Source organism: Ptiloglossa arizonensis, chromosome 2, assembly GCF_051014685.1.
Source record: "Ptiloglossa arizonensis isolate GNS036 chromosome 2, iyPtiAriz1_principal, whole genome shotgun sequence".
In the NCBI taxonomy this organism is placed as follows: Eukaryota; Metazoa; Arthropoda; class Insecta; order Hymenoptera; family Colletidae; genus Ptiloglossa; species Ptiloglossa arizonensis.
The window spans coordinates 23,332,205-23,358,519 of record NC_135049.1 but is presented as its reverse complement, the minus strand read 5'-3'; the positions used below and the strand labels follow the sequence as shown (position 1 = coordinate 23,358,519).

The 26,315-nt window shown below is 37.3% G+C and overlaps 2 protein-coding genes across 5 annotated transcripts in view; one reads left to right on the top strand and one right to left on the bottom strand.

Annotated features, from left to right (window-relative positions):
* Shep (RNA binding motif single stranded interacting protein alan shepard) overlaps positions 1-21,999 on the top strand; it is a 45,403-nt gene extending 23,404 nt beyond the window's left edge. For 2 of the 3 annotated variants that reach the window (XM_076305569.1, XM_076305571.1), the window contains exons 2-11: positions 9,437-9,856; positions 11,433-11,647; positions 11,813-11,871; positions 12,013-12,158; positions 16,248-16,405; positions 16,513-16,666; positions 16,744-16,938; positions 17,191-17,283; positions 17,358-17,518; positions 17,746-21,999. In XM_076305569.1, coding sequence (XP_076161684.1) covers positions 9,437-9,856; positions 11,433-11,647; positions 11,813-11,871; positions 12,013-12,158; positions 16,248-16,405; positions 16,513-16,666; positions 16,744-16,938; positions 17,191-17,283; positions 17,358-17,504 — 1,587 coding nt within the window. In that variant the 3' untranslated portion in view covers positions 17,505-17,518; positions 17,746-21,999. The remainder of the gene's footprint in view (positions 1-9,436; positions 9,857-11,432; positions 11,648-11,812; positions 11,872-12,012; positions 12,159-16,247; positions 16,406-16,512; positions 16,667-16,743; positions 16,939-17,190; positions 17,284-17,357; positions 17,519-17,745) is intronic. The other variant, XM_076305570.1, reaches the window with a different exon arrangement.
* On the bottom strand, positions 18,779-25,510 carry LOC143143834 (ribosome biogenesis protein WDR12 homolog). 2 transcript variants are annotated; one of them, XM_076305572.1, is made up of 10 exons: positions 25,349-25,510; positions 25,094-25,179; positions 24,805-25,015; positions 24,581-24,721; positions 24,335-24,510; positions 24,168-24,229; positions 23,843-24,089; positions 23,640-23,772; positions 23,465-23,567; positions 18,779-22,272 (listed from the first exon to the last, which is right to left on the bottom strand). In XM_076305572.1, exons 1-10 carry the CDS (start codon positions 25,414-25,416, stop codon positions 22,210-22,212), a joined length of 1,290 nt encoding a protein of 429 aa, XP_076161687.1. In that variant the 5' UTR covers positions 25,417-25,510; the 3' UTR covers positions 18,779-22,209. The 2 variants fall into 2 exon arrangements, with proteins under 2 accessions (XP_076161687.1, XP_076161688.1); XM_076305573.1 differs by lacking the exon at positions 18,779-22,272 and having other exon boundaries at positions 23,096-23,567; positions 25,349-25,508.
* Between the last annotated feature and the right edge of the window lie 805 nt (positions 25,511-26,315).

Here is a 26,315-nt window from a genome sequence, read left to right as displayed (position 1 = left end):
GGTACGATCGATTTGAGTAATCGGGTACTGTCGAGCGTTGCACGTAGATCGCTCGAAATCCAAGAGTTCCAATCGAACATCGCGCCAAGTATAAATCGTTGATCGCAAAAATTTTCTTTCGCGCGACACGTTTGAGCATTCTTCGTTACATATTCCACGGTTACTTCTCGTATGGTCGCGTTTGATGAACGGCGTAAAGGGGGATCGTTTCACCGACAACTTGTCGCCACCCCCCCACCCCTGTTAAATTAATAAATAAGCGACTTCAAGAATTTCTAACGGTCTCGGTGAACAAGTTTCCAGAGTAGACGAACGATTTCGGAAATTTTAATTGGGATCTTCAAATTCTCGCGGCGGCGGTACAGATTAATTTCACCCATTTGCACGCTGATACTGGAAAGTATCTCGAGCTCTCCGCGTGTACGAGATCTCTCTAAAAAGTGGTGAAAAGAAAGAAACGCGGAAAAAAAGAACGCGGGCGGAATTCGCTCGATGTTATTTACGGTACGTTTCCTTCGAATCGTCGACGAACGAAAAGGCTCTGCGGGCAACCAACGCGAGACAAACTCGAGTCGCCGCGAGTAACGAAAGTTATTAATTAATCCTCGTGACCGTGGATTTCGCTCGATCGGAGCCGATCCGGGCGGTTATTTTCGCCGGCAACGGATGCTTCCGAGAGAAAACGCCGCCGTGCACCGATTCCACGATCCGCGATAATTGGGATCTCCGATTGGACCCGCGTTTTAACAAAAAGAAGACACGAATACGTTATCGTATTTGTAACGCGAGTTCGCTCGCTAATAGAGCGTAACATTCATGCGAGATCGTGTACAGCGGACGCTGTTTGGCCTGGCGTGGTATGTGGGGCATCCTGATCCCTGTCAGGTCCTGCTTTGGGATGTATTAACATAAAAGAAAGCGGGGTCCAAACCGCATCCTGCGAGGCCATTCAGACAGAGCTGCAGTCCGAGTACTCGAAACGAGTAGCGCGAAATTCGAATCGTGGGGACCGCGATTGGATCGAAACGAGCCAGTGCTGCTGGTGGGCGATGGTCGCCTAAATTTATCGAATCTGTACATCTTTCGACCCGTACGTTTATCGTACGTATCGTTTTTTGAATCAATATTATTGGATCGTTCGGAAAGTCATTTTCCAAAATGAAGAATAATTTAATAAAATGTTTATACACTCTAAAATAATCGTGTTTCATTTTCACCAAAAAATGAAAAAAAAAAGAAAAAAACGAAATGACTTTTCGAACAAGCCAATATTTTTATGTTTGACGTCTATCGGAAACAACAGATATATTTAGAATTGTACCCTCGGGTGTGTGTAATTGCGCGAATAGTTCTCTTTATTTATTTCTTTCGTTCGACGATATAGATACCAGGTATGGGTATACTCGGCTACTCGAGAGCTATTTAAGTTAAATCGAGAACTTCGAAAGAACGAAGTTTCTCAGATGGTAAGAATATGTACGCGTACGCTCGAAAGATCGCTCGTACGAAAATAATGGACGTCACAACGTTCGAGATTTATAGAAAAAGGGTAAAAGAACTCGTGAGACTGTATAAAACGTGTCCGTGCGGGGAAACACGATATTACCGTGAACAAACCACTGATTAGAAAACTGGATACGCCAGGTATTTCAAATGACAAGGCATCATTAGACACTATTGATACATTGCTAACATGTAAGGCATATTGATACGCGCCAGTCAGCCTGGATTACCTTACAAGTATCTCATATTGCAGCCACTCGGAATCAAGAGCTCTTCAGGGCTGTTTAAGTTATTCTGGATGAATTATTCGAGAATACACGAGATACCAATGGATAGATAATAGATAATAGATAATACGGAGCGGATAAATCGAACGAGAGATATTTAAAGTACAAACGATAGCGTATTTCATGGGATATTAATATGGATACTTCTGTCCCGGTGAATAAGAGATAAGTTGATTTATTATCGTCGAGAAGTCCGACCGTATATGTATATAGTTTCCGGTTCACCGCTCGCGAGGACAACCGATAAATCTTTGAATTATAATTACTCCCGGGTCCTTTATCATTAATTATATCAATTATCCTCGTATCCTCGGTGAAACCGATTTCTTACCTTTTACGTGTATACCGCCTCGATTCTCACAATCCCGAACCGCCCTGTATATTCTAACTTTCTAATAATTCAACATCGATGCTACAAACAGGGCGTAACAAATTCCGTTTTTCCTGCCGCGGCGCGGATAAATAATTTGTGTAAATTTACAAGCGCAATTATTCTTTAGACACGGGTTCGATGTGACTTTTTTTCTGTCCCCGTCGCAAGCTGTACTCAACTGGTTACGTTCGTACCTGTAATTCCGGAACGCTCAATTTACCTGTCATTTTACATTGTACGCCGGCAGAAACTTTTTTTTTTAAATCTTTCCGCGATTCAAACGCCGTGTATTGAAAACGTCGGTGGGTCGATAAAACGGCGCGGCGGAGGGAAAAAAAAAAATAAAAAGGTGAAACACCATTTTAGAAAGCGATTACGAGAGTCGGTCGTAGTTTCACGTATGCTGGACGACTCGATAAGGAGCCCCCCACCGTTATCATTTATCAGTGACCTCGTGCGGTCACGCCTCTCCGATTACGAGAAAGAATCACACCGATCCCTGTGGTATGCCTTCACCCTTTATTTTTATACAGTCGGCGGTGGTAGGCCCCCCACCACTTTCTTAATTTCGAAGGAAAATTTCTCGAGTTGCAAACCGACCGAAACAAATCTCGCACGCGAACAAACTACCTTGAGAATTTAAATCCCGTTCAATTTTCCATTCGAACAATACCGTATTAGAAATACCCTCCACGCGTAGGTATTATTTTGTACTCCTTCGTTATTTTTCGGTCGTTCGTATGGAGAATAAGTCAACCGTGAAGAAGATAGCTTCTTTTAGAGTGTTCTTGGAAGTTGGCTGTGAGAGTGTAACGGTGAAAAGTGGTTCGTCGAGGAGCCACTAATTTCTCGAAGACGAAGAAAGCTCTTGCATACGAAGTGCCGTCTCGAAGTTCACGAAATATACGATAATGTCTTCGGTTGCAACGTAACGAGCACATTCCCCCTCCCGATCGGTTGAACTCAGAAATCCGACGTGAATCACCGACGTGTTCGTTTCTGCGTTCGTTAGTAGTAAAATCGTTTCGTTCGTCGAACGGTCGCGAAAATCTCGACGTAACATATATTTCCAAAAGCGTTCGAAATAACGAGAACCGATTCGAACGTACCCGTTGATACGATCCGACTCGATTTTGTCCACGTATTCGGCGAATTCGCGCCAAGAGAGTTCAAAGAACGATCCAATCGCGATGGAAACGATGTTCGTGGATTGAAAACGATTAAAAAAAAAAAGGACACTCGAAGATTTAATTAAAAGTAAGTTTTCCATTTTGCGCACGGCTCGGATTGACGCCGAAGTTTTCAACGGCTTGCATGAATATTAACGAGACTACTCGAATCTTAAACGTAATTATCCGCCTCGGCACTTCGCGATCCCGTTAAGATTTCCGCTAAGTGCATCGTTTATCTCGCTATTGCTAGTCATGAAGTTTCCGTACTTGTGCCAATAATAATTCCATCGAGTTTCATCGAGGGAATGGATATAGTCACCCTCTAACGCGTTGGCTCTACCTCGCTTCGTATGGTCTCGTTCGTTATCTAGAATCCTTAATGAGAACAACGTTCAACCGGAGAGGAAACCCAAATTACTTGCAAAAATTCCAAGCCTCGGGTATAACGATCCTCCGATGAATTTTCAAACAAGTATGAGCGAAAGAGACTATTCGAGAGTACCAAGAAGCATTTCCCTCGCCGCTCTATTCGTTCTTCGAGAACACACTTTGTACGAGCTGGTAAAAAATTTCGAAGCCAGAATAATTAACAAGCTTCGCGATCAGCGTTGGAATAATACGTGGACAATAACATCGTACTAATATTCGAGTATTCAGTTCACGTTGTTCTCGCAAAGGACTCTCTGCAAAACCGATTCTCGATAGTGTCCGTTACCATCGATTCGATCGGCTCTCGATAGTCCGTTTCGACGATCGTTTCGGTCGAGATTCAACGAAGTTGTATCTTGTTCACGACGTGTCATCATCGAATTAGCATTACTTACAGGGTGACCCGATAACTGGTAGCGACCTTGACTCGTCTATTTACCGTATCAGAAGCTAACGAAACGACGACGAACGGGCGCAAAGAATGGCGAAAATCCATCGGGAGTCTTCGAAGATACGTGGAACGGTTTGCGGGTGGAGGAGGGGCTGCGTAGATGTCGTCAGCTCGGGACAATAAAGGATCGACGAAACGATAACGAGACGAACGATTTGCCCGTAGATGCCGCCGGTTCAATTGAACGGCATGCAGACAACGTGGCCGTTGGTCACTGCGAAATAGAGAACGACGTGTGAAATGGGTATCGTGATGTACCGACCGGATGCCACTTCCTGCTTACCACGTCTGCGCATCATTGTAACGTGCACCGTACCTAGCGATGGGAATAAGACGATTCGAGGCCTCCACGAGCGCCTCTCGTCCTAGATCGACGTCGTTTCGAGCACTCGAGAGCCATTGGAATTTTCACGAAGCACCGCGGCGTCGGATGACCAACGGCCGTTCTCCGTGAGTCATCGTATCAACGAACCGCTCGACCGATAACTTCACTCCGACACGCGTTTTCCAACGGTGGTACTGCGCGCTGTCGCTTTCCATTTCGAAGCACGAAATTCGTCTCGAGGGGCTTCGAAAGCTCGATCGCGTACCATCCTGCGCGCGAGAACCTCGACGATCGCGGTTCAATCGGGGAATGAAAATTCCCGAGAAGATTCGAGCTGCCGTACCTCGAAAGGTACAGCGACGTTGAAATTTCCGAACAAGTATCGTCGATCGCGAGCATACGAGCAATCGAAGGCACCCTCGAAAGACGAAAATCTGTTACGCGACTCGCTAGAATTTTATCGAGTGTATTTAAGATTCAATGACGTATTTTTAACCCTTTGGACTCGAGAGGAGATCCTCGGTCACGACCTGATTCAGTGTACTATTTCCGAAAACTTGGTGGTTTGTAATTCAAATTGGAATTGAAATATTACGTTCTTGTAGAGTGTAAACGTATATGTATGCGTAAGTATATGAAAATGTTTCGTTACAGATGAATTTTACGACTTAAAGGATCTTTTCGAGGCGTCGGTTTCCGGTAGCAGAGAACAATCGAGCGCTGCATAGGGTTGAGATTCGAAGACGAGCGCTTTGACGATTTCTCGGTAAATTGGAATCGCATTCGTGAACGTCCGAGGTGTATTTTTGAACGTGTTCGACATCGCGTCGAACTGAACGTGTAACGAATCCTCGCTGGAATCTCGAGCCGTAGAAAGTTTCATTCGATTTCGTTTGCATTACATTGATAACGGGAAAGCCGGTGCATTCGAGAAACGTCACGGTGAACAGTTGACGATTGCCCAGACGTGCATTGTGAATCTGCCTTTACGCGTAGCTGGTAAGTGGCCACCTTGAGCAGTGTTCGTTCTGTATAAAAATGCCGACGTCCTGTTAGAAAAATGGACGCCAGCGGGTAGTTACAGGAAGTAGCGGAGCCGACACGCGAGTTTGTTGACAACCGGGTTTCCGATGGAATTGATCCATTACCACACCCTCTCCTCGAGCGAGTCGAGTTCCTGGAAGATATGCAAATGAACGAAATCGTGGTTTCGAATTGTGTCGTTGGAAAAAAAAAACAAACAAACAGACGAAAAACGAGATTTTTCCAGGTCGACGAGACCTCTATCCATCCCTGATCTCCGTTAATAAGGAGGGAAAGACGAAAGGGAGGAAAGAGATCGGAGATCGGTAACTAAGTAGTGCAGGAAGTGACAAGGTTCGAGTTTCATGATAAGTGATTAACAACCGTGACTTTCAGTCCCCGCTGACTCTGGCTGCTCTCTCCTCCTTTCCCCTCCTCTCTCTCTCTCTCTCTCTCTCTCTCTCTCTCTCTCTCTCTCTCTCTCTTTCCTCTCCTCTCCTCTCCTCTCCCCGTTCTCCGGCAAACGGTAAACCGTGTTATCACAACTATGCCAAAAATGCAAATCGACGAGAGAGGCCTTTCTAAAGGAGCGTGGAATGCAACGCTCGAAAGTCCTGGAAAGGCCTGTCCTGCGATTGCGACAGATGCAGCAGCCGGCTGAGAAAGTCCTTCGCGATTGCGACAGGGAAGCGATCCCGTGGATTTATTTTCGGCGTTGCTTGCCAATCAACCGCCCATTGAGAATGTCACCGCGAACCTTTGATTATTTTGACGAGAAAATCGTTTCCCCCCGATGATACACCGACTAGTGTGTACCCGCGCCACTTTTGACGATGAAAACCGGTATACGTTCGACTCCGTCGTTACCCGGAGACTCCTAGGAGCTTTGTGTTCGCTGTTTTACGAAGGAGATTGGACGGAAGGACCTCGTTCGATGCTTAAACTCCAGGTTTCTCGTTCATTAGCGACAACCACGCGGAACCTAAAATCAAGGGGGTATCTTATTCGGGTGTTCCGAACAGTGAGGTCCGCCTAACGAGCGGTTCTCGAACGTGTTGATCAGGTGTATTGTGTTCCGAGTTGGATCGTGGGTGTTCGTACGATAGTGAATCAAAGAAACGTACGAATAAAACTGAACAACGAACCAGGACCGCTCTCCAAACCTCGAAAAGGCTCCATCGGGCGTTATTAATGTATTCTCTGTAACGTAAACCTTGGAGTCTAGGTTGGTTGGTGTATTGGTTCGCGGAGAAAGTAACCGAAGATAAATAAAAACGATGGTCGAATAAAAGAGGGCAACCTGGGATCATTGTGAGTCAACGAGTCACGCAGGACCGATTACGTGACCAATGTTTGCTACTCGGGGCTCAACAACGTGTTGATAGAAAGGAAGAATTTCTGCATTTCGAAATTGATCGGGCTCCTACCAGGTAAATCCGCCGACGACCTGATACAACCAGAGAAAATGAATAATAATCCTTGCGAATCAGTCACATTAATGTCAGACGGTAGGCGAAATTTTTTACAAATGAAGTATCATTATCTTATCGGTGCACCCGTAATCGTAATAACCTTTCGGTTGTACGTACATCGAGAGAACGAAACGCGAGTTTCGCGATCAGTAACGAAGCAAGAACGTATCTGTTCTCCTATTAATATTTGACTGTAGCGTTACACGGAGGTCAAGCACAATAGATAAAGAGCAAAACCGTAATGCGTGTACACATGCATCGTAATTTCAGTAAGTGCGTTTCTGTGTGAATGTATTATCATCGAAAGATAACTGCGAAAATGTCGATAAACGTCGAACATCCCTAGCGATATTATATTGAGAATATTTCGCGAATATACACGTAACGCGTCTCCTGTAATTAATACACGATCAATCGAATTGTATTAATTGCGTGAACTGGACAAAACGGTTCAGGAGGTATCCTTGTAATTTTAAGATTACTTTATTAGTTACACAATTACGAAGCCATCGGCTTGCTCTCTTTATCCGATAGAGACGCGACGATCCGATCAAGGTGTAATTTCTGATAAGAAATCGTTCAATAACGCGCGAATTTTAATTCGACCCAGAAACGATGAACTCTGAAGTTCGGTGACAACTTCGGTAGAACGATCAGTTTAACATTTGATTAAGCGTTTCGACCTTAAACGATCTCGTTTGTCGACTGGACAATACGTGTGGTAAAATTTGTGAAAATCATCAACTTTGAAATCTCTGCTTTACCTCGATCGTGTCGCAATATTCGGTAAAATATACTTCCAAGAAAAAAAAAGTATCAGAGTTAAGCGAGAGTATAGAGAGTAAAATTTACCGAAAGAAAAATGTTAAAAGATGTTAAATATTTAACGAAATTAATTTAATCGAGAGTTCCGAGTTCGTTATTAAGATAATAATGGAACAGTCGTAGTTTGGAACGAAAATTTTGCACTGACATAAAGATTTGCGTTATGCGTTGACCGTGTATAAACAGACCTTCGGGTTTTCTTATTTTTACTCAAAATCTCGAACAACCTTCCAGTTGCTGCGCGTTCGAACCCGTACATCGCAATTAAGGCCTATTTGCATCTATCTATGAACAAATTTATCTGGCAACAGACCAACCGATTGTGCTTGCTGCTGCCACGGACTTACGAGAGTCGCTGTAATGTGTTTGCTAAAGACATTAACTGACACGAATTTGCTGTGCAAATGGCTCTAATTAGGAAGGCGAGCGTCGTCCGTTACCAGACCCTATATGTATATTTCCACGCGGAATTATTTAGGGACGTGATACAATAATCTTCGCTCTTTTTGAAGCGTCGAAAAAAAACTTTTCAAAAATTGTAACATTGGCCTCGACCACCGATTACGGCGACCGAATCGTCGAAACGTGTGACAACGAACGATAGTAGTAAATTATAGTAACGAGCAACAACGACAAAGAAAAATAACAAGATCATCGTTCATAAATTGTACAGGAACAAGTGTCGCAAGAGGAAAAGTAAACAATTTTATTTTTCTCTCTTCTTTTTTTTTTTTCGTAAATGTACGGCGTATTTGTTGTCCCGTCTTCAATGTTCTCAAGGCAGTGCATATAAATCGTCCAGAATGCTTCGTATGGTTTATCTTGTCACTCGGTTACTCATCATTCCCCTGCGCGAATTGTACGTGCCGTCAACGTCTTGCCTCTCCGTCGCGTTGGGAAATGTTGTACTTCGCGTGACTGCGCTTTCAATTAAGATTATTGCATTCTGTACTCTCGCGCTAAATTTAGAGTACCTAATTTATGGTACCTAAAATGATTTACGTACAGTATCGTGACTGTAGCGAAACTCGATGGAACCAGATACATACCATCGTTTCATAAGTAACGAAAAAGGAACGTGTGTACGATTCACACACGATTCAATGTCGGTATTATTAGATCATACCGTAAATGATGCATTGTAGTCTCGTCCCTTTCGTGTAAATGCTAATACAAGTAAAGATTATTTCTCAATGTTATTGTATTGTATACCGGATGTTGACAAAAGTTACAAAGACTCGATTGAACAATTATGGATCGTTCGTTGTATCGGTCGAACGTTACTCCGAACAATTGACGTAAAGATGAAAAAAAGAAACAGGGATCGAAGAAAATGTACGCGTTGATTTGAAAGCTGGTCCCAAAATCCACGCTCTGGCTTCTGAAAAAGAAAAAAAGAAAGAAAGAACGAAGAGAACCGAGAACGAGCGACTCGAGTATCTATCGAAAGGAAAGTCTCGCACTACTTGTGCAACCTAACCTAAATTCAATATTCAATCTCCGTGACCGTAACTCGTAAGAGAAACAATTTTCTCCAATGCAAAATGGTTGACATATTTCTTCTTCTATATTTCAGGGTACAAACGGTCCGAGACCGACGTACGTGGGTGCAAACAATGGTAACGCCGGTGGCGCCGGGGGCGGCGGCGGTGGTGGTGGTGGAGGCGGCGTCGGAGTGGGTCCAGCGAGTGGCGGAGGTGGAGGTGGCGGCGGCGGTGGTGGAGGCGGGCACGGATTGAAGGGGAACACCGGCGGCGGGCCACGAGGCGGGAACCCGGTGCAGTATCGTGCGAGCGGTGCCGCAGCTTGGGGCACAGCGCCGCCCTCTCACGCGGCCGCTGCTGCGGCTGCAGCGGCGGCTGCCTACCCGCCGTACACGCGGTACCCGAGCGCAGCGGCCGCAGCTGCGGCGGCCGGCCAAATGCCCGTCGGAGCACAGCAACTACCGCCTACGGCGAATCCTTACGCCACCGCCACCTACGCACAGCACGCGTCGGTAAGTCCTCTCTTTCTCTATCTCTATTTCTCTCTCTCCCCCTTCCGTTCCTGACGTAGTCGAATATCGTTAATCGAAAATGGAACGAAAAATCGACGTTTCGCTCGGTCGAATTTCGTGGGTAAAGATTTTCTCAGTGACTGCATCGGTGCATCGATGACTTAACCATCGCTTGCTGCACGGTTATGTTTTATCGTTGTACAGGGTTGACCAAATGTAATCAGTCTATTGGTTACGTTGGAACCCTTGCCATTGTACAACGTTGAAATGTACGTTTGCCTTTTAGCAGGAAAACATTTTATGTATATCGTTTGCGGTGTGAGATAGATAAGTTTCTTCCTTGACAGAACGGAAGCAGTAGTGTTTTCTTTGTCGGTTACGTATATGACGATACATGTAAAATCACTGTACGGTACAAATACGTTGTAAATTCTTTTCGGGCTCTGTGCGTTCAACAAAGAAACTCGTGAGAGATGATTTTAGTATAAGAGAACAGAGAGTTGAAATATTTATAATTCTGTTGGAAACGCGCGCGCAGCCAGTGCAAAAGCTTGTTAGATTTTGCGCAGCGAAAGGGTTAACCCCTTCTTCGTGAACCGGGTGGGGCCATGACAACGCGGCATACTGTTCTCGCACGAACGATGCGCAATCTTTTCAACGTTCTTTCGTCGAATCTTTCTTGGAAGATTCTCCCTCTTCTCGATTTGTAACGAGGTTACACGATTGATCTTTCGAAATATGTATGTGTCTTACATGGTACCGTTTTGGTTATGCTGTTTGTTTTCTGAATCGACCAGCATAAAACCAGGAAATAAATTGTAGTAGATAGGTCAGACAATTATTACGAAGTAAAGTTCAATTCTGATAGTGTCAGGTGTAAAGAGAAGAATAAACAAATGCGAGAATGATCGCATGTTTCTATTACGTTAACCCCTCTTCGTGCCGGGTGGGGCTATAATAACTTGACATTTTGTGACACACGTTTCATGTACTTCTTGCTTGAAAAGTTTGATTGTATCTTCTTTTAAAGAATAATGTACCATATTAATTTTTAATTGTATATTTCTTATATTATGGTTTATTATCCAGTTGATCACAGTTATTTCTACCCCTAAATTGATATTTTGTATTGTGTTATTTAGTTCACAAATAATTGGTAACATTTTTATATTAGTTATGAGGAAATGTTTCATACAAATGTATATAAAATAAAGCTTGATATATATTACTTACATTAAAACAATTGAAGTAACATTTTCAATAAATTTTGTGAGGTAGTATGTTGTGAACATTAGTAATGTAAAATGTACGTTGAAGTTAGTTATTGTAAACATAATTTTAACAACATTGTCTTATAAATTTTATTTGCAACAAATATAATAAACACCATTATTTATTTGGTTTATAAAATAATATTCTCATTACTTTTAGTTAAGTAACTACTACAGTGATTATTATGCTTATTGTAAAATGTTCTTAAAAATCCTTAAAATATTAATTTAATATATATTTTCAAATTTATGCATTATTATTATTATTTTATTTTCTTTTTTTTTCTTTTTTAAATGTATTACAGTATGGTGGACAACGGGTGCCTACGGCCTCCTCTCCAGCTAACACTAATAGTAGTTGTAGCAGTGCTACTGGCAGTCAAAGCGGGACAATGAGCACAACTCTTAGCAATAATGCTATGCAAGGACAACAGGCAGAACAACTATCAAAAACAAATTTATATATCCGTGGCCTCAACCAAAATACAACTGACAAGGACCTCGTTAACATGTGTTCTCAGTAAGTCACTCGTGTAACACCAAAATTCCAAATGTTGGTGATGATTTAATACTTAGAAAAAATAGTTGCCAATATAATTATAATGTTTTATGTAATATGGTAGGCGTTAATACTTTCTTCAAAATGTAGGAAGCATATTGTTTCTAATACATTGTGTTTTTGCAGATATGGAACTATTACTTCTACGAAGGCAATTTTGGATAAAAACACGAATAAATGTAAAGGTACTTCGTTAAACTTTATACTATATTTTTGTTTCACAAGGTTCAAATAATCATTGTTATAATACATACTATGAATAAATAAACATCTATAGTGATTAGTGATTATTTTTTATCAATTTTTATTGTACTTGCATGTTACAGGTTATGGATTTGTAGACTTTGAGTCACCAGTGGCGGCAGAGGGTGCTGTGAAAGCACTGGTCGCCAAGGGCATCCAAGCGCAGATGGCGAAAGTGGGTATCTGGTTGCTCCGTAGACTGCCCAGTGTACGTTGGTTGTGCATGCAAGTACAGTAATACCAGAGTAACAGTAAACCTTTCTTCTCTTTCTCTTACTTTTCTCCCTTTATTTCTGTCTTTTCCCCCTCTCTTCGTCTTCTCTCGTTTTCTGTTTCTGTCTTCGTTGTTTTTATTTTCTTCAGTCTTTTGCCCTATTCTGTGTCCATCTGTGGTCCTCCTGTTTTGCATATTTTCATGTACCTTTTACACTCCCCTCGATACATAACTTTTAAATGCCATTAATTTGAGAAAAATTCTTGTTCCAGTACTACTGTGACAAATATGTATACACAGTACTTTGATATATTATTTATCAAATAAAGTTGGATAAGAAAGTACAGAAATTTGAATCACAATTTAGATGCCATGGTCGTCTTTTAAGAATCATTTGCAACTTGCAAATAGAATGATTTTCAAGACCTGTTGCTTATATCTTTTTATGTACATTCAATAAATTTCAAGTATAATGGTAATGGCAATTTACAGCTGCTTGTTGTAGAATACTATAAAATATCATTGGGTACATAATATAAAATTTTGTTTAATTCAGTTAGCTAGATAAACAAAATCTGGTTGTACTTAATTATCGGATTGTTATTGAAAATAATAAATAATTTTTTTCATGTTATTCCATTACATATTAGCTTGAATGTATAATTTTTGAAATAAAAAGAAAGTAACTTTTAAGAAACAGTATTTGATACTATTATAAAAAAATAGTCTTTAAAACAAATGACGGTGTTATCTAATTCCATTACAGTTATCAAAAGACAAGCATGGCATCATCTCCTTGGCATCATTGCTCTGCTCTCAGCCCCTCTAGACATGCTTAGAATTTATATCTTGACAAGAACTATTTAGTATTTTATAATTGTTGCGTTATGTAGGAAAACTGTTTTTAGTATAGCAATATCAAATTAAAGCAAGATTACAAGTTTTGTAAAGAATATTAAAAAAATATTGAAAGTATTTAAATGTATCGACAAGTGAGAAAGGCTAACAACTATTAATATAATAAAAGAATTGTATAAAGGAATACTCTTTAAATAGATAACAGTGCTGCTACTAGAGGGGTGGTATCAAATACAAACTATATTTTCATTGGTAAAAAATGATAAGAAATTAACAGAAATACACATTAGCAAAATAAATTTATATATTATAAATATTCATATGTATACAAAGGTAATATTTTACTGTCAGTGAAAATATAGTAGCAGGCAATAATGCACGATTTAAAGTAAAAAAATGTGTTGTTTAAAAGAAACAGAAAAAAGCCCTTCCTATTGGAACCTATCTCACTTGTCTGAAACTCTCTAGTATTCACCAGTTCTATCTACCATTCTGTCTTATATACCTACCAAACTATTGATGCTTGTTGCTGTATCTCGGCCACAAATTGCTGATACTGCTGTGTCAACACATTTATAATTCATGTCCGAAAATTGCATTTATTTCAGCACTAATTCAAGCCTTTAGCAAACATCTAATGTACTCACTCAAATGTCTGTGTCAATGTCCTAAGTAAAAGAATTAGTAGCTTACTGTTATACTACAGAAATTTCAAAATTCTTTAGAATATTTCATTAAGATAGATTCCTTTGAAATATGACTAGAAACTTATACATTCAATATATACAATATTCGATTACAGATATAATGTAATACGATTTGTTGAATGTTACACCTTTACATTCTATTCAGTGGTACGTAAATATCAGAAAAAGATAGCTTACATTTATTTATATTTCAAATAGTGTTGACTTTTTTTTTTACCTACATACGCACATTGCCAAAAGAAAATGTATTGGCTCTTGCCTATATTCATTGCCCAAAAAAACTAACTTGGAATGGTTCTTCTAATCTGGCCGCGGTAAAAGCACGGGGTGCCATCAGCAGCTGTGATGATGTCAGTCGCATGTGATATGATACAACTAAATGATGTACCCGTCATTAACTGTGCTCAGGGTACATGGTACTTACTTACCAGTTAGTGGTGCTATGTGAAGATCAGGTGCTATCTTACTCCTGGGGTGTTGGTTGGCTCTGATTGACACACTTGGCTTAAATAATAAAGTTTAACCAGCACACCAAGCAAATTTGGATGTGTATTTGGGAATTTTTTAAAGTTTCAATTTTGCAGTAAATTAGCACTGTAGTTGTAGAAATTAACTACAATACAAAATTTCATTTGTTATTATACTTTACAATTCTTGTAATGTACCTTATTACATATAATGCATAGAAAGATATGCAAATCTTATATAAAATCCTTTATACACATTCGCACTTGATCAAGATGTAAATCATTTTATTGAGATATAAATTCATTAAGATATATTATGGTTTATTATACATATATGTGGACATATTTATATGCATACATATATGTGTACATGTGTATATAATATTTTTATAAATATATATACATATATAATGCCATTGGCTTGGCTTATATCATAATATTTTCATTATTTATTTTTTTGTTTTAATGCATTCGCAAGATTGAAGTAAATTGTCGTAAAGTATAAGTATATTCAAGTAACTGTAGAGTTGATTGATTTTTGAGAGAAATGGTGGATCTCAAAATATGCTTGAGGGTGCATAAATATTGAATTCAAGTTAGAGTTAAGTTTAATGTACATATATATTTTCCTTTTTGTTCTCTGTGTATGAAAATTATAAGCAAAGAAAACTTAAGCATGAACACATGTATATGTATGTGCATATATCTTACATACAATGTGTTTTCTGCAATATTGTGAGACAATTTGTCTCACTTTCATTTCTGTCTCATAATGTAACTGTATATATGTGAACATGCCTGTGCTTTTTACCATGCTTGTCTCCAACAACGTGTCATATGTGATTGGAACTATATTACTGCTTTGAATGGTTATTCTTGATATTGTCTAGTAAGAAGTGATTAGTTGGGTTGCATTACATACTTGTTATTTGTGATGTAAGCATATATGATTGTTAAGATAAATCTTACAGAAAATTGTAGAGAAACAATACAAGTAAACAGAATTGCGAACAAAGTTATTTTCGTAAGATAAATGATATATTTTAATAATAGTGGTACCATTAAATATCATTTAATAATACAAGGAAAGTTAACGAGTTTCCTCTTATTTCAAAATATATCTATGATTTTATTACTCACATTGAATAAAAAATGATTGCACAGGCGATATTCACTACTTTGACTTGTTGTAGGCTCATTACTTGTTTGTTAATTCATCCTGTTCTTGAATCATTAACATGTATTGTTAAACAGTGAATGCTATAGGCACGCATAGATTATTAATTTTAATTAATACTTACATATCACCAGGTTAAAAGAAAACGTTTTATCATGAAAAACACAATGTATTTAGCGTGTGAGCATGCTTTGCACATAAATGCAGGATATATTTGAAATTGAATTTAATCACAAGCATCCGTAAAGCAAATTTGGAGAACCACCAGAATGTGGTAATGTAATGCCCTGAAGCATGATAACCTCTCAATATTAAAAATAATAATCATTTTGATTCATAATCAGTCCTTTTTAATACTTGTCTATTATACTCAAAATTAGATCAAAATAATTGTCATAGTTTATTGGTCTTTTTAGTAGTATCTCGTAGATTTATGTAATTTTTTGATAAAAAGAAAATATCAATATTTTCTATGTAAGACATTTGTTTTAAATACTATGTAAATTTTAGTTTTCTAAATTTCTTGCATTATTGCATTGATATAAAGTTTAATTTTGAATTATCATTTTAACATTCGAAGTAAATCTGTATCGAATATGGACTGTAATTAATACTTAATACATAAGATGTTTACAAAGTATATGATACACTTGTGATGTTCTTGTAAATGAACATGATATATCTTTCTGTGATGTTTACTAATTCATCATAGCAGTGATTTCGTCTGTGCACTCATATGCAGTCATAGTTATTCAGGAATATGCAAATATTATATACATTTATATAGTCATGAATGTTAAAATGATAGAGATGAAACTTTTTTGAAATTTATACATATATACACGTTGAGGAGTGTACTACAATAAGTTGCATAGTATTTTTACTCTCTTCTCAGCAACAGGAGCAGGACCCCACCAATTTGTATATTGCAAACCTACCATTGAGCTTCAAAGAAAATGACGTTGAAGCTTTACTTGCTCAATACGGGCAAGTTATTTCAACGCGTATATTACGCGATACTGCTGGACAAAGTAAAGGTGTTGGATTTGCAAGGTTAGTAGTATTTGCATTTGATATTAGTATTACAAAAAATGACCGTTAATAAATATTGATGTATTTAAAATTCTTAATATTTAAAGTAACACATTCTTTTATCTCAGAATGGAGTCCAAAGAAAAATGTGAACAAATAATTCAGATGTTTAATGGAAAGGCACTATCAGGGGCTAAAGATCCTCTATTGGTGAAATTTGCTGATGGTGGTAATAAGAAAAAATCATTATACAAAAGTACAATATGGAGAGAAACTGGAGAGGTAATTGATCTCATTACAGTAAACATTAAAGAATGTGTAATGTACATGTTTAACGATTGTTATATATATTTTTACAGAACATGGCTTTGAATTATGATACAAGCGGCGTTGGTCAAAATGGAGTCGCAACTACTCACATGCTACCAGCAGCCGCTTTAACACAATATAGTCGTCATTATGGCCAAGCTTTACCTGGTTATAGCGTACCAGGAACCCCTTGGGTTACTCCTTATTTGGTGCAGACTGCCCCTCCACACATGCAACAGGTCGACGTGAGTTTTTGTACAAATTTTTTGTTGTTTAATTTTTTTTCTCTTTATACTACTTATATATTTGTATAATACTTGTAGATTTGACGTTAACTCGTCTATGCTTTTATCCATAAGGATATATGTTTTCATTTATAATTACTTCTTAATTTATTTGTATATTTTCACACCAAGTATAAATTTATAGTTCTATAATACTAACGAAACAATAGAAATATTTGAACTTTCAAATTTCATATAAATTTTATGTTATAGATGATGCCATCAGCTGATCCTAGCAACCCACAATACAGTATGATTCCTCAGCTTACTACACAAATGTCTACATTGCATCTTGGCACTGGTTCCGTAAGTATTCTATTCTCATTCTTTCTGATTTTATTGCTTCTAATTATAATTTATTCTAATATTTCATTTTGCAGTACATAGCAGCAAGTCCGCATCCCTATCCTTATACTTACCCTCCTAGCATTATTCATACCATGCCATTGGGTGATTCTGAACAGACTAGTAATGCTGCATCTCCTGATGACTCCTATCAACAATACCAAGCTCAGCAGCCTAAGTAGGCTACGGTTTTTAGGTATAAATAATATTTTTTGACAATTTTAATTCAATGACTATGTAAATTAGTTTAAAAAAAGAAAATTACTAATTACTTAAAAGGAAATTATGAGTTAAGCAAAAAGTATTTTTCTTTTGTCTAAATAAGTACCGAAATGTTCTTAACGTGTTGTACGAATTAATAACCATGACCCATTCAGAGTGTATACAATTATTCATAAATTTTATAATTATGTAATATTTCAGATACGATTACACCGAGGGTTATGTAAGTTAGGAGAGCCACATCTGTTGATACACGAAGGATTATATTAATGAAGAATAGATGAGACTAAATACAATACATAAAGTCAGATAAGATTCTTCCTCATGATAATTGACTTGCCAGCCATCTTTTATACATTTTATCCACCAGATAAATAGGTGAAAGTAGTTAATATTTTCCAACGATTAGAGAATGAATGTTGTCATAAGAAGGGGTACGAGTGCTCGTGTCATCTACATTGTTCGGCACCAGCACGGCTCCATACGCTGTAACGCCAACAAATCATTACGACAGTGACAAAATTGATATTCTGCGACGGACAGTTTAGTGTCAAGCTGATAGGCTTCCAGGATTAACTTTAGGTATTACATTTACTAAGGAGACGATAAGTCGAAGCTGAACGCTTGAGAGTGTGAATAAATATTTTAACAAAAACTGTAAACTATAAAAGAAACGCTGCTCAGAAATATACAAAGGAGAATTCTTCCCAAGAAATAATATAATAATATACAGAGAAAAAGCACTTCCAATGCTAGAGTTGATAAAAAAATACATTCAGATTCAGTTGATTGTAATCAGTACCTACCGGACTCGTGCCAGCTGGCTGGCCGGTGGCTGGGCTGCAAAAGAAGAGGCGTTGACCAGTGTTCTTTTTTCATAAAGATGCTGAAGAAAAACTCTTCCTTAACAGCACACACCACCCCATCCACAAACTGCACTCTCATCACATTATTTCTTTTTGTTTTCTTCTGTTTCGTTCAGACATTCCAAGCCAGGCACATATATTGTATGTATGTATTGCCACGCGAAGATTTTTATCTACTTTTACAAGTACAGTTCGCGTTCTCTTTTTAATCACGGACGAATATATTTTATGGACGAAAAGAAGCGAAGATTTAAAAAAAAGGAAAGCTTTATTTCTAAAGGAAAAAAAACTTCAAGATATATGTAATTATTGTAACAAGAACGAAAGGAACATAGTACTTTTTAGAGGATTTATATTTATGAGTACAGTTACTACGAATCGATATCAGTTTTAATTGTACAGTGAATACAAATATTTTTTTTAGAATTGTGCCTTTTCAGACAAATCCGCTAGACAGGGATATGCTGAAAAATATTATAATATATTTTTACGTCGGTATGTAAATGCGAAACTTGAGCCAAATTTTGATCTTCTAGTTAAGAGAATATAATTGTTTTTGCGTTGTAGCCAGTTAATATCACTGCGTTTGTTTTTTGGTTACGAATTCGAATAGATTTTGTATGTGTATAGTTGCCACTAACGGGATTGACGGGCCGAAACACCGTACGGTCCGTGCGGAGTCTAGGAACAAAAAGAAATCAAACGGCGGATCATTGTAAACCGAGATATTCACACCGCCCGAGAAGAGAGACAGTAGGCTTGTTACGACGGGATACGATAGATAGAGTGTAAATTAATTTATTATATCGAACAAACGAATAACGCGTTACTAAATGAACGAGGATAATGGGACTGGAGGAGAACGATAGGCGAGAGGATCAAACGCGAGGAAACAAAAAGGAACGAATAAGATAAGTCGAGGATTTTCTATCTACGCGGCATCTCGAGGAAAACAAAACAAAACAAACAAACAAACAAACAAACAAACAAAAAACAAAAAAAAAGGAACACCCTCCTCTCCTGCGTTCCTCTAAGCCCGTTTTTTTACATCCGGCACAGTTTTCACGTTGTCTGACTTAGATCGAGTCGAGAAAGGACGATTAGCAGAAAGCTTTCTACCAAATATTGCGAGCTCCGGGCTCGAAGTGGCGGGCAGGTAGTTAGATAGAGTTAGAGGCGATCGTAGCTATTATTATAATATTACAATAATATGCTGTATTATTATAATTAACGATTACTATTATTGACGTCATCTAAAGTATGAAAGATTTTTACACTGTTGAGACTTGAAGTAAATAATATATTTAGTTTATTTTGGTACATCACGATTTGATGACAAGAGATAAAAGATGAAAAAAGTGGTATGAGCTATTTTTTAAGAGACCGATTATTACTCGATTTGAGTCCATGCATTAAGGGAGAAAAAAAAGAGAGCGAGAGAAAGATAGAGGCGAAAGGGAGAACCTATTTGCGAGTGTGTAATTGTTGCACAAGCGATTGTCACCACGACTGACAACAAAAATCACATGTGATTAAATAGTGAATTTTGAAGAATTTTACTAATAGACTTGTACTAAATAACTAATTATTATTGTGACGACCAAACAAAGAGCAGCATTAGTGCTGACCGAGCGGAAGAACGATGGTTCGGCCGACAAAACGCCAGCTCCCGCAGATACGGAGCCGCACTGGAGAGCGGGCAGAGAGGAGAAAAAAGAGAGACAGGCAAATCAGAATGCAAGGGATAACGTGCGAAAGGAACGAAGAAAGAGATCGGGCGAATGAAAGTGAGAGTGAAAGATAAAAAGAAAGCGTGAGAAACGGCTGAGAGGGAAAGGGGGAGAAGAGTGAAAGTGAGAAGAGCGAGCGCGTAACTATTGTATAGAACGTGAAGAAAAACACAGCGAGATGTTGTGTAATTAGTGTTGACTATGAATAGGCTAGGCACCATTTTGGATAGGAAGTAATCGATTAAGTGATTAAGTTTAGGTAGATAGTTAGCTGATAGTTAGGATACAACTGCCTCTCCATGTTGAACACATTAGGCGAGGCACCGTTCAGCCTATGCACCTCGCACCCGTCAAGACTGACTGGCTATTCATATTAATAATAAATATATATTATTCTACAACATATTATCTACTGTAATATAATAGTAAGGACTGCTTGCTGCGCACCGCGGGTCGGGTGCTTGGGCTGGCCGGGTGTGGTTTACGAAAACCATTTGGAACTTCGTTTCCAAGCAATGCTGCTTTCCGTAAGCTTTCTCTAGAATTCTAGCGTAGCCTCTTTTAGATTAGAATCACACGTAGTCGTAGGCTGATTGTAGAAAGATGAGAATAAAAAGAAAAAAACGTAGGGTGTTTTTTAAGTAAAAAATAACATTAGTCGAATATCGGCTTAAGCGAAGCGAGTCCGAGTTGACTTGATGATGTCGCGACGCATCATCGTACTTCGACTTGTACAGTCCCTTAGGTTCACCGAGTTTTAAGTCATTGTTTTACATTGTTAAGCGATAGGTTTTTTTTTTAGCTGTAACGAGAAACTACGTTTTTTCCATTGCCCCTTCTTTTTCTAACTTCTACTCCCCTCAGCCCTTCCCGTTTCTCTTACACGATTTGTTCCCCTAATCCCTCTTCATTTCTTGACCCCGTGTTTACTATCTTTGTCGCGTTCGAATTCTTTCGCGTCTCGAGACGAACATGTAATTCTCCAAAACAATACCATACCGTCTGCTTAATTTTTTTTGTTTCTTCTCTCCATGATATTGTTATGCGGTGTGCGACCAATGAGAACATGAAAACAAGAGTTTTCGAGAGTAAACGAGAAAGAGAGAAATGATGTTGAAGTATCAAGGTACACAGTTCGCATCCGTATGAGGATTGATTTAAGAAAAAGAAGAATGAAAAAAAAAAACTAGGTTCGGATACTTTAAGATGGCGAGGCATAGCACGTAATGAAATTCTAGATTAAGGCAAGTGTGTCATAGCTAGTTAAGATAGGGACTCTTAGAAGTCGATAGGTGCTGTAATAAAAACAAAGTTTAACAACGGTCAGAATTAGATTTTTCATGAAACTCGAAATAAGAACAGGGCATACGCCACTAAAAGTGCCCTTAGTTTATTTTGGATCGTTTAAAAACGCTAGTCTTTGTGTGAGATAATGTGGGGGTTAGATAGGGTCTTCTAAAAAATAAAAACGGAAAAAAAATTGAAAAAAGTGCAAACGAAAACAGAACACAAAAAGAGAGAGCGAGAACGTGAGAAAGTGATGATACAATGCGAGAACGCGAGAGCGAGAGAGGAAGTGCGAGACCGAGGATGTGGTGTGTAGGTGTATGCATAATTTATAATGCGTACTTTAAAATCATCTGCCTATTACACGACACAGACTGCAGACACACTGTTACTGTAAACTGCACACTGCGTGTGCACGCTCTAAACGTCACTCTACACTTTGTATCAGAGCGTGCACCGAACAGTTTTAGAGTTACTTACAAGTATGGTTTGGTATATTTCAAAGTGAAAGAATCAAATTCTTAATTATTATCATCCCTTATTTTTGATCAATAAACGATCTGTTTTGGGGATTTATTCGAATCATTTTCTTTTCCTTTCCTGAGTTTCGGCCTAGGCCGGTAAGAATCTCTCTTGCATCTCTTCGTATATAGAGAGTGAATCCCCAAATGTATGATGTTTTTTTTCTCACACACGCCTTTGGTCTACAGTTTCGGCTGGGTTCGATTTCGTTCAACGAAATTCCACAGATATTTTGATACTCATTATTTTGATTTCTCCTTCTACTTTGTTTTCGTTTCCAACGTAGTAACATCCACAAGGAAGCAACAAACGAAATGTAAAGTCTGTAAAATAAAAACTTACTCTCGTACAAAAATCAGTGACTGTATTTACACATACTCCACACTGAATATGCCTTCTGTCGAATCAAGTAGCGACTATTGTATATGCCTTTTTCAAATGGAAAATAATAAAACCCTGACATGTTTTTTGGTATCCTTTAGAACTGAAAGAGAGCTTAATGAATTAAATGGACAACAAAAAAAAAATAATACACGTTCTTCTCCATAGGCATCGGTTAAACGAAATTATACTATTGTGTATACTACTGTGTAGCAGTACAGCATGTGCAATAGACTGAACAATATTGTCCTTTGTAAGTAATATTAAAATCATAAGCCCCCCACATTATCCTAACATACTGTGTAATACATCCAGCGTTCGCCTCTATTATAACCGACGGTAAAATTGTTTTTTGCGAAACACAAGACCACGGAGAATTAACATGCCATGTTCGATTTTGGCAATACGGTAGAAAGTAACGAGTCTTCTTCTTAGTATTTTTAACACCTTACGCTGATGCGATTTGTACTATTTTGAGTAAAATGCTTTGATTTGTGCGCAATAAAAACGATTCGAAATTCTTTAAAGAAAAAAAAGAAAAAAAACGAGGTGCTGGCAATGTATCAACGATTACTAGATCTCCTGTTTTGTCAATTAAGTGGTGATTTTATAATGATGTAAAATACGAGGGTAAATTAAAACTGACACATTGCAAAAAAAAAAAAAAAAAAAAAACTCATTGAAATAAAAGTGCGAATTTTGATTTGATGCCGAGAACTTTTTTTTGGGCTACGAAATTTTTTTACTAGTTACATGTGTTTTCGATTTTCTAAATATGTTTATTCGTACGAAAATAGATGTAATTACTTATATACATAATTTCGATTTGCATTCAAGTTTATTTTGAGTATGTTGTTGGAACTGTAAGCACGAATCGTATGTTTCTATTATTTTACAGTGAAATACATGATTTCGTGATCAATACGTTTCATGACGGCGATATACTGAATTCTATTTCATTTAGACGATTACATTGTTTGATTTAGAATATAATAAATATTAAAATAATAAAAAAAAAGCTTATTCTTATTAATTTGCACTATTTGCGAGATTTTCTTTCTCTGTTATATTTAAGAATTACAAGCGGTTAATTTATCATTAACAAATAACATGTTTTGACTTAAATATTCTTACAGTGTTATCGGCACCTCCGGACACCATGAATTTGGGATTAGACCAATTACAACATAATACTTTATCCTCGTGTCCAGAAAGATCAAACAATGGTGCTTTTGGGCTGCAAAAGAACACAAATTTGTTAAGAAACTATGTACATTTTATCGAGCAACTTAATTAAAAATGATCTAACCTTCTGGTATCCCAAAGTTTCATGTCATTATCATACGCTCCTGAAATAAAAAGATTTTCATCTACAATTGACCACCTTACAGATTGCACCCACTGTGTATGAGAAGTGAATATCGTCTTTACGAGAGTTCCTTCTAAAAAAATTACAATTTTTATAGAAATTACAATGATTAATAGGTTTATAAAGGAAATTTTGATCGAAACCTGTAGATCTTGGATCATATAATCTGATGTGCTTGTCAGCAGATGCTGCTACAATAGCGCGGCATAATGGAGAGTAATCGATGTCGAAGAAACTTTTGTTACCAGCAAGTTCATGCTTAACTCCTCCTAATTCTGAATCCCAAACTTTCATTGTATGATCCCATGAAGATGTTATGATTTCTGTTTTATCTGACCATACTATACCACTAATAGCTTCTTTGTGACCTTTCATTGTTCTTTTGGGTACCTATACAATGTAATTTTGCATGTTCTAATGAATATTTAACTTAAATGTTTTCTATTGACATATATTTGCTTCACTCACTCTTGTTTTACCGTGCTCAGACTTTAATCTTTTTGAGGTAGATTCACCATCTTCATTTTCATCTTGATTAGCCAAAAAAAACAATAAAGACAATACATATTAAACATTCTTTTTATTAATAACTAATTACAACTTTTAGTACGTTACAAAAACTATTCAATACTTACAAATAGACCAGATCTTGAGCATTGTGTCCCAAGCTCCAGTTGCAATCAATGATTTGTCATAATTGACACTAACAGCTTCAAGTCCACGTTCGTGGCCTCTACATACATGTACACAATCTAAAGAATTTTCTGTAATATTCCAGTCCCATATTATAGCTGTTTGATCTTGAGAGGCACTGCAAGATTTAAAGGAATATAATTAGCACTTTATAAAGTATACTCGTTTTTAACAACTTTAAGTAATACCTAACAAAAGTAGCAGTATCTGTATTTAAGGATATCCATGCTACTGCTTTAATAGGTGATGTATGACCAGGAATTACAAGGTGATGTTTTCCTTTTGAAGTCCAGATATGTAGTGAATTGTCATAACATCCAGTTAATATCCTATTAAACACATTACTTAGCATAAAATAATAACTTTTTGAAACACCGTGATTAACTATTTGCAATCAATAACAAAAAATAACCATTTCTCACAAACAGCAACAGCAGATACCCAATCATCATGTATAAGACAATCCTGAGGTTCTGGTGGTGGATACTTTTCAACATATTCAATGTTTATCACCTCCTCTGTAGAAGCATTCTTCTCAGTTATGTGTTCAGATAACGAAGTACGTAGAAATTGGGAAAATACCAAAAAATCGAATTGTATATCATGTTTTATATCAGTAGTTTCTAGAATTAAAACAAATTATTTTTTAAATTAAAACACTTTATTATAATTCATTAATATTTAAATAAACAACTTCATACCCTTTAAAAGTTCATTTACAAGAGTATTCAATTCACTTGGTACAATAGATGTGTGTACAGATAATGGAAAATCTGGAACAGCATACCTAAAATTTAAAACATATGTTCAACATATATATGTCAAGATTTAGAACATAATTTAATTATTCTATACTATATACACTACGTAAATCATGAAATATTATAAGAATATAGTAAAACAGTTTATTAACCTCCCAGTACACATCACAGAAAACCATGAAACACGGTACTTACTGTTCTTGTTTGGTAAGAAATCTTATTTGTACTTGTAAAGTATCGTTGTTTACGTTGGTATTAGCCATCGTAGATCTTGTATTATTAATACTCTATTTATGTTTTTTATATAAAATGTAAACTACAAACATCACACGTGTTCACTACATTTTAAACTACCTTTTATCGACGCATAAATCGATTTCTCGAAATACTAGAGTTCAATTTATCTAAAATTCGATATACTGTTTTCGACTATCGATTATTTAAAATGAAATCGAAAGATCAACTACTTTATTATGGTTCATTCGTTATTTATACACACTGTAAACTTGTCATGTTGGTTATAGCAATAAAAATAAGTTACGAAACCTTGTTTTACTTTTATTTTTACCATACGATTCCCGTCCTGCGAATGAAATTTTACATTATAATATTAAAGCTTTGTAAACAGATTACCAATTCCATTGAATAGATTATTATTTATTAAATACGTGTGCCTGCCTTTTATTCGCTGAGTACATGTAATTCACATAAAATGCGTTAAATATTATTCACGTATGTCAGAATTCATTTTTGGAACAATATGATCGTATTTCATAAAAAATTATTCATTGGAACGATAAACGTTTACAAAATTGAAATATCGTACAGCTTCTGACAATTCTTATTTTATAGTACTCGACGTGTTTAGATTGTCCGTACTAGAATTCATTCCCGAAACTCAATAAACTGTAACTAACAAATCGTATTTTAATCCTTAAATTGATAATCACTCCGTTTTCAAAAAGATGGTAGTGAAAATTTTAGCCATCTAGCGGTGAACGATCTGAACTATTTTTAAATCTTTATACAGCGCCTCTATGAACAAAACGCTTAAGTTTGTCGAGAAATTGTTTCCCATTTCATCGCTAGATGACGCTACTAATTTCTATTTACCGACATTGCAGCACAGTTAACGATCTAGTCGCTAAAGCTAAATTTACAT

Bases quoted from the DNA above. Each gene is read 5' to 3' on its own strand.
- LOC143143834 (XM_076305572.1), bottom strand. From the start codon at position 25,416: ATGGCTAATACCAACGTAAACAACGATACTTTACAAGTACAAATAAGA. The intron at 25,180-25,348 runs GTAAGTACCGTG...TTTAAATTTTAG, and splicing joins TTTCTTACCAAACAAGAACA to GTATGCTGTTCCAGATTTTC. The intron at 24,722-24,804 runs GTTATTTTTTGT...TGTGTTTAATAG, and splicing joins GTTGCTGTTTGTGAGAAATG to GATATTAACTGGATGTTATG.